The following is an 8,776-nucleotide window of genomic DNA, read 5'->3' on the forward strand; positions in this document are numbered from 1 at the left end:
GTGGGGGGGATAACTGTCAGATTTGGCCTCTTTTCGAATCAGTTACAGAATCAGATAAGTTTCATTAACACAACATCTACACTTCAGTTTCTATTAATTTCTTTTTAAATGGACATGTTCACCCAAGCAAATTGTTAATTATAGTTGCTTTAATGTGGGCCGAATGGCTGCTGGCAAGGCTTTTGCTAATGAATGTATCTCTGAGTTTTGGTTATCCATGGCTAGTGGGTCATTGTTTCAGGGGTTCATTTTCTCTTTTATTTCTTCCCAGTCACCATCGACTCACTCTACAAGGTCACAGAAGGTCGACAGTCTGACATCTTCCATCGCCATGCGGAAGGGAGCTTTGATCCGAGCTGTTGTTTCACTATTTACCACGGAAATCACATGGAGTCTCTGGACCTGGTGACCTCGAACGCAGAGGAAGCGAGGACATGGGTGACCGGACTCAGATATCTGATGGCTGGGATCAGTGATGAAGATTCACTAGCCAAGAGACAACGCACACACGATCAATATCCTTTACTGCAGTACGGATGGATAGGTGGATGGATTGACTGATGGACGGATGTGTGGATGGATTGACTGATTGACTGATGGACGGATGTGTGGATGTGTGGATGGATGGATGGATGGATGGATGGAGAGATGCATGGATGGATAGTGGATAGATGGACGGATGGAGAGATGCATGGATGGGCAGATGGATGGACAGATGGGTGGTGGATGGATGGACGGGTGGATGGATGGATGGAGGAGTGCAGGGATGGATGGATGGATGGATGGATGGATGGATGGATGGGGAGATGCATGGATGGGTGGATGGATGGCGGATGGGTGGTGGATGGATGGATGGATGGATGGGGAGATGCATGGATGGATAGTGGATAGATGGACGGATGGAGAGATGCATGGATGGGCGGATGGGTGGTGGATGGATGGATGGATGGATGGATGGATGGATGGATGGATGGATGGATGGATGGATGGATGGATGGATGGATGGAGAGATGCATGGATGGATAGTGGATAGATGGACGGATGGAGAGATGCATGGATGGGCGGATGGATGGACAGATGGGTGGTGGATGGATGGACGGGTGGATGGATGGATGGAGGAGTGCAGAGATGGATGGACGGATGGGTGGTGGATGGAAGGATGGATGGATGGATGGATGGATGGATGGATGGGGAGATGCATGGATAGATAGTGGATAGATGGACGGATGGAGAGATGCATGGATGGGCGGATGGGTGGTGGATGGATGGATGGATGGATGGATGGATTAGCTAGAGACTTAGTGGACAGCTAGATTACAAATTTGATTTCACATTTTATTTACAATTTAAACTGTCAACATTTTGAACTGGCTATTTCAAAATTGAATTTGATATAATCAAAGCTGAATTTATCATCATTACTCCAGTTACTCCTGATTCATTATCAATGTATTATCAGTTTTGCTGCTTAATATTTTTTGGATCCTGTGATAGTGGCAGTGTATATTGTTACAAAGATTGTAAATGCTGTTCTTTTTTAACTTTTAATTCATCAATGAATCCTGAAAAAAGTATCACAGTTTCCAAAAAAAATAAGCTGCACAAATGATAATAAATCATCATATTAGAATGATTTCTGAAGAATCATGTGACACAGATGACTGGAGTAATGATGATTTCAAATTAAAAGAATATTTCACAATATTACTGTGCAAGGCTGCATTGATTTGATGAGCAATAATGAGAAATATTGTCAAAAATTGATGAGCACTAATGTCAAAAACATTTGAATAGTATTTTCTATATGGTAATGTTTCCAAACTTTGGACTGGTACTGTATAAGTATAGCTATGGTGATTTATTTTGTCACTGCCGTTGTTGTATGTAAAAGAGCAGCTTTGGCATTCAGAATTTAATAACAGAACATGATTTTTATTTGACTAAACTTTTAATGGATGGATTGATGAGAATACTAGATGGAGGCAGAGAAGGATTTGTGATCGATTTTGGCTGATAGATTTAGACTGATTTGAGAGAGAGAGAGAGAGAGAGAGAGAGAGAGAGAGAGAGAGAGAGAGAGAGAGAGAGAGAGAGAGAGAGCGAGAGAGAGAGAGAGAGAGAGAGCTCTTGAGTCAGTGGGTTCAGTGCTTCAGGGAGTCGTTCTTACAGAAGCACAGCCTCACATGAAAGGACCGGCCTCAGAGGAAGAGGAGATAAAAAGCCAGAGCTGCTCATCTTCTCCTCCCTTATGTTTATGTCTGTTATTCTCATTAAAGAGGCGTGAGTCATCATCAAGAGGCGGTCATTATAATCTGCCATAACAGTGTATTGCCGCTGGTAATTTCACTTAAAGGCAGTTCAACTGTGAGTCGTTTTATAGTTGTTTAGTGTTTCCAGCGCCTCTCTTTTAAAAAACACAATCCTGGAGGAACCAGACGAGCAGTCTTTTAAAGAGCCGTCAAAATTAAGATGGTGCGAGACTTGCTAGACTATAAGACTTGTACAATTTCCATTGATCGGCACATCTGGAATTAACGAGAGGGAGAAAAAATGTCCCTATGCAGGTTTAAGGCAAGAAAGCCCAGGTGAATAGGGTAACAAAAAAAAAGATATCACCATACTTCCCAAGTTAATTAATCACATTAAGAATTGCAAAAAAAATAGTATTACAGGTTTTCTGAAATGTTATGCGTAAATATGCAAATGAGGTGTTATCTAATTAAATATGCTAATTTGCATAGATCTGTAGAAAAAAAATCTGAACATTGGATGAAGTCAGGTTCAAAATTCTTTGACATCTCTTTTTAATCACTCCATAAATCCGTAAATACTGTATTTGGATTATTTAATACAATTAATGCAACATTCAATATATTATAGTAATTTTAGGATGAAATATAACTTCTTAACACAGAATAAGTGCTTTTTGCGTATGTGTGGTTTCAGTCAGGCGGAAAATAAATCCCACCATTTACTAGGAATAAAATGTTGTATAAAATCATCATATTATATATTAACAAACCCCTCTGCAAAAGCGTTCAGAATCTAGATATAAATAATTAAACAGTATAGTTTGGGGCTGCTGAAATGGAGATTTCTGGCTCAGTGAAGGAAAGAAAACTCATTTTGAGAAAAGGCCCTTTAAAAAATGTGTACTGTAATTGAAATCTACAGATACAAAAAGATAAAGTGCTATAAAAGAGGCACTTAATAGTGTATGTTGGATGGGTTTTTTTCACTATAGTCTGAAAAAACATTTTATGAAGAGCCCAAAATCTCAAAATTGAAGTTCGTACATCACTATACTATATACAATAGACAATGGACCTTTTTTGTCTGCGAATCTTTGGTAATTTGCCTGCACTTTTAGAACGTTGGTTGGGGATTGATACAAAGATTCCTAAGTGTAAGTCTGCTTTAAAGTCCCCACGAAATCAAAATGAAGGTTTTTTTCAAGCGGCAACCTCCCGCGATCTCTTTTGAAGCCAATACGGAAGTAATGTAAACTGCAATTCCTCAACTGGCCACTAGGGACAGGCTCCAGTAGGGAGCAGAATCTCATTGAGCCCCATGTTAAAATTCTCAACTTTAAAGCAGAAAAAAACATGTTTACAGCCTGGTACAAATTGTGGTTTTGGCTTATAAGGCTAATTTTGATCTTCATGACAACTGTGAGGGGGTTAATTTTTTTTATAACTCATTCGTTTACATTATATAAAGCCTTAAAGTTCTGCATAATTAAGGGCGTGGTTACAAGTGGATAGCCATTTATCTGCCGTCTATAGTCATTGCGTCACCTCAGCTCCGCCCACATCCCGCCTTTTTGCCCATTTTCTGTTATCCGGGAGTGACACGCGATGACTCGCTCACAAGATGGCGACGCCCAGCTCGCCCCTACTTTACGCTTCAGAACGGCTTATCGGAATCCTATGGGTGACGTCACGGACACTACGTCCATATTTTTTTACAGTCTATGGTTTTTTTGGTATTTAGTATGATTATGTTAAGGTTGCGCTTCAAAACATTGATAAAATTCACATTTAGAAGATAAGCGTTCAAATTCTACAGTCTCTCACATCTGCCAATATGGATCAATGATTTTAATGACATCACTCTGCACTTCAGACTTTAACTAATTGATTCATCAACCGCTCTGACGGATTCACTGTGTTCATTCAGTAAACGATTCATCATTAACTGAGTGATTCTTTCTGAATGATTCTTCAAAAGAATAGGCTTGAAAAGTCATTAGTTTGTGAATTAGACAACGCTGGTTGCTCTGTATGCTTTTGATTTATTGCAAACGACCAGTTCATAAAGACTCATTTGTTTATGAATTGTGATTCATCTTAAAATTTTGAGAATCAATATCAAGAAATCAGAAAATCCATGTTTTTAGCGTGCCCTACAAAACAGATTCTGTCATATTTCTATCACACACAGTCAGGCATATCAATGTACCCACGCATGCTGTAGATCAAAGAGAACTGATTAACATTAAATGGCATGTAATATAAAATAGATCTTCTGCTTTGTACAGCTCTGGTTAAAAGTTAATGTTCCTCTGATTAGCCGCGGTTACCTGAATCAGCCGCTATATTTGGATGACTTTCAAAGTCTGCAGACCCTTCCAAGTAGCCTCTGTTTTCCTTTCGGTCACAAAAGTGCTGCGTCTTTCCTCTCTGTAATTACATCCAGCACAGACTCACTGCCAAATGTCATACTCCATAAAACCAGACATCTCCACAGTTTAGATTATTGTCTATTCGCTGACAGCTTCTGATCACCTGTGCATGCATAAAAATATTCCCAAACGCACATATCTGCAAATTTCACATACAGTATTACGTATAATCACACATAAACATTGTGCTTATCATGCATTCACCCTTAAAGTCGATTAAGATAAAGCGCTTTGTTTTCAGCATCTCATAACTCAAGACCTATTCACTTTTACAAGATCAGTCTGCACAGAGATGGCCATTATTTCATGAAAAGCAATGCAAACGCACACCAAGACTCTCAGTAAGCCTTGCGTGTCCGTTCTTGTCAGAGATGGGATTCTCTCAGTTGTGCATTAGAGCAAATTGTGTTACAGATCTCTGAGAGGAGAAAAGCATGAGCTCATCCACTCCTGTGTGCACAGACAGAATAGTAATTTAGATAATAATGTTCCTAATTAGGTTTTGATGTTATGTGTAAAAAAAAAAAAATCTGCTTCTAACACATCAACTTTGAGGACATAAGGCCGTGACTTTGAGGCTGTGCTGAAGAGATAATCAGTGTTTTACTTCGCCTGGTCATAATGTTATGCTTTATCAGTGTATATGGAATTTAGTGGTTACACCAAGTTTAGCTTTTTTTACTCCCCCCAGATGACACTAATCTGCCTTCAAACGTTGGATTTGAAAGGCATTGTCTCTATTTTAACATGAAATACTAAGAAAATATTAGAAAATATTTTTGTATCATTTTCAATGGGAAAATATTGATTATAATTATTGCATAAATATTAATTAGTGCCATGAAGTACTCTCAAAATAAAAAATATTATTGATTTTACTGGAGAGAAAAAAAGAAGTTACATTTCAGGTGTTCAGTCATTTTTGACCGCAAACAACGCAAGTGTGACTCCCCATCCAAAAATGAACAGCATACAAAACTTCCTGTTTAAACAATGTTTCCATCCCAGTGTAACTTTTCTCTTAACCCTGCTGTAAGTGGATGAAGCAAACCTTTGAGGAGGCGGATAAGAATGGAGACGGTCTTCTGAACATTGAGGAGATCTACCAGCTTTTACATAAGATGAACGTCAACTTGCCTCGCAGGAAAGTCAAGCAAATGTTCCAGGTATGCTGGGAAAGATGGGAAAAGTGGGAGTCTTAAAGAAATTGCTTAAATTCTAAATTTTTAAATAATTTAGTAAAATAACCCACCTCAGTGGGTCCATATTAAGCACATTGTGAAGATCAATCGAGAATCGAGCGTTATGTTTCTTCCAGAATCTCACATACAAGCCATGTACAGCAGTCAGCCGTAAGTAATGGTATATAGTTTAAAATATTAGTATTTTTAGTACACACACCCACGGCTTGACATTAACACCAACCAATTGCTGTGTTTTTCAGCAGTGGCGTGTAACACACTCACTAGCCACTTTGGTGGGTTGAATTTTATATATAACATATATTTTTCATTTTTAAAAAGGCCTCTGAAATTAACTAAGTGCAATGTAGTGTCGTCAAAAATATATAATTTTTTATGCATATCGCTATTGAAATATCTTAAATGCTTCCAATACTCATTTTCTGCAGAATATAATACCATCTGCACTTACAGGACTTTTATTTCAGAGAGGGATGCATAATTTTACCCCTTCCCGCAGATTTTGTGCTCATACCTAAACGCACACTGTAAAGCCGCCTCTCAGTGCTAAATTGAGTTAGTTTTTGCTGATTATTGCATTTAAACAGTCAAACAGACACAAACTAATGTCAAAATGTAGTATTCACGTAAACACAGTCAGTTCTGTTTTAAGTGAACATAAACAGTTGAGAAAGACAACATGTGTATCAGTATAATGGATCCGTGCGTCAGCTCTTAAAGTGGCAGCATCCTAATACTCCTGCTGCTAAATTATGAGATAATATTAAAAATATCTATATGGCCGTTTTCCCCCAGGGTATCGATGTCAAAATTGTGGCCAGCGAAAAGGCTGGGTGGCTAGTAACTAAGTCACAGTGATTGGAGAGCAAAATAGTGAATAGTCCTGCACACACCTATTATTTTGCTTCTGATAACAATGATTCATGCACTGGTATATTGTGTAGTACATTTTGGGAATCTATTCACTTGCATTATATGGACTCACAAAGATGAAAAATTCTTAATTTGTCTTAAAAAAGAAAAACATAAGGGGAAGTAAATGATGAGTTCAGTAAGGTCTATTGACGAACAGGCAATGATAGTAAGACTCAGTTTTATTGGATATATTTTAATGTAATCTTCCTTTTATGGATAATGATTGGTGTGGTAGTAATAATAGTAAAGACATTATGCACTTTTGCTCATTCTCTGCGTGTGATCACAGGAAGCAGACACCGATGACCAGCAGGGCACGCTGACGTTTGAGGAGTTCACTGTCTTCTATAAGATGATGTCCTTAAGGCGAGACCTCTTCCTGCTGCTCATGTGCTTCAGTGAGAAGAAGGATCACCTGACCGCAGAGGAACTCGGCAACTTTCTGCGTGTGGAGCAAAAGGTCAGTGTAATATCGCTTCCTGGTCTTCCACACGATATGTTGTCTCTCCATTTGCACTCATATTTAAATTTGGCTTATGGGTCACTCATCCAGGGGCGAAGCTTGGTTTGAAAATCACTTTCTTAAAGGTGCACTATGTAGGATTTTTGCAGTAAAATATCCAAAATCCACTAGGCCAGTGTTATATATTTTGTTCATTTGAGTTCTTACAATATCCCAAATGTTTCCAACTATTTGTAAATTGTGAGAAAATCGCTATTTTAACCAAGGAGCCGCGATGTGTGAGGGAGTCGCCTGTCAATGGCGTCATATCTGCGTTACCCTTGGTTTCCTTGGTTTTATTCTGCAGAAACGCTTTACTCTTAGCAGTGTGAACAAGTGTCACAGCAGCCTCTGTGCGAACGCACAGAGTAACATCATAACATCATTTAAACACACTTACATGTATCTAATGTTAAAATGAACAGAGCTGCGTTACCTCATAATACTCATGACCGGAAAAGCGGAAAAAAGCGGAAAAAACTTTTATTATGACTGTGTCCCGTCATAATAAAAGTCCCGCCTCTCGCGAGCCGTGTGCACTCCTTCAATATTCGGTCCTGCTCTGCTTCATAACTACAGTTACGTTAATAATCACATCCACGAATATTTTTTCTGCCCGAGTCCTATCCCGATTCTTTTCCACCAGCTGTGAGGTAAAGATATGTCCCAAGATGTTGCGCTCAAACTTGGCATCATCAAACTGCGCCTTTGTTTTGAATAGGCGACATCTAGCGGACTGTAATGTTCCATAGTGTAGCTTTTATGCCTTAAAATAGCTTGACTGTATCTCTACATTTGCCTCATTTAATATACGCAGACTTATGAATATGCAAATTAGCCCCGCCCCACTCAATCGCACCAGTTAGGGTTAACTGATCCACTCGCAAAGCTGTAGTAAACTAGACTGGGTAAACACAGCCTGATCTGCCGGTGATTTGATTTCGCCCGGAAACTCAGTCTGGAACCTGTACATTCATTTCTACTGCTTCTGTTACACTTTTGCGGGAACCAATCAAAGAGTGGCTTATCTACCTGGAACGCTATTGGCAGGTTTAACACGATGACAGTTTGAGAAGCGATGGGTCGTTGCCCATTGATCACGTCTCTTGTAGTCTGATTGGTTGAAGGACTATCCAATTGCATACAGAGTTATTTGAAAAATGCCAGATGATCACGCCTCTTGTGCTGTAGGAAATACAGAGCAGACTCCCCAGACCAATGTTCAATCTTAAATTGAGATTGGTCTGGTGACAGCCAGACAAGTAGTAAACACAATGGTAAGTGGAAAAACTGGTTTAATTCAGCCATATATATTTGAACCAGAAACAGATTCTGAGTCTGAGTCTTTAACGGCTGGTATAAACGTGGCCATGGCTGTTCTAGTTGTTTTCATGCTTTCATAAGCATACATGACTGCAGAGGCAGAAGCTCTCTTTCTCAGCCTTGCAAAGCGTTTTCAATGTAAATCCCATA

At 39.2% G+C, this 8,776-nt stretch overlaps 1 protein-coding gene across 5 annotated transcripts in view; it reads left to right on the forward strand.

Moving 5' to 3' along the window:
- Positions 1–8,776, forward strand: part of plch1 (phospholipase C, eta 1) — a 141,145-nt gene that overhangs the window by 85,678 nt on the left and 46,691 nt on the right. For all 5 annotated transcript variants that reach the window (XM_067419101.1, XM_067419100.1, XM_067419097.1 and 2 more), the window contains 3 exons: positions 272–514; positions 5,720–5,850; positions 7,091–7,261. In XM_067419101.1, coding sequence (XP_067275202.1) covers positions 272–514; positions 5,720–5,850; positions 7,091–7,261 — 545 coding nt within the window. The remainder of the gene's footprint in view (positions 1–271; positions 515–5,719; positions 5,851–7,090; positions 7,262–8,776) is intronic.

The sequence above is a fragment of the Pseudorasbora parva genome, chromosome 16 (assembly GCF_024679245.1).
Source record: "Pseudorasbora parva isolate DD20220531a chromosome 16, ASM2467924v1, whole genome shotgun sequence".
Lineage (NCBI taxonomy): Eukaryota > Metazoa > Chordata > Actinopteri > Cypriniformes > Gobionidae > Pseudorasbora > Pseudorasbora parva.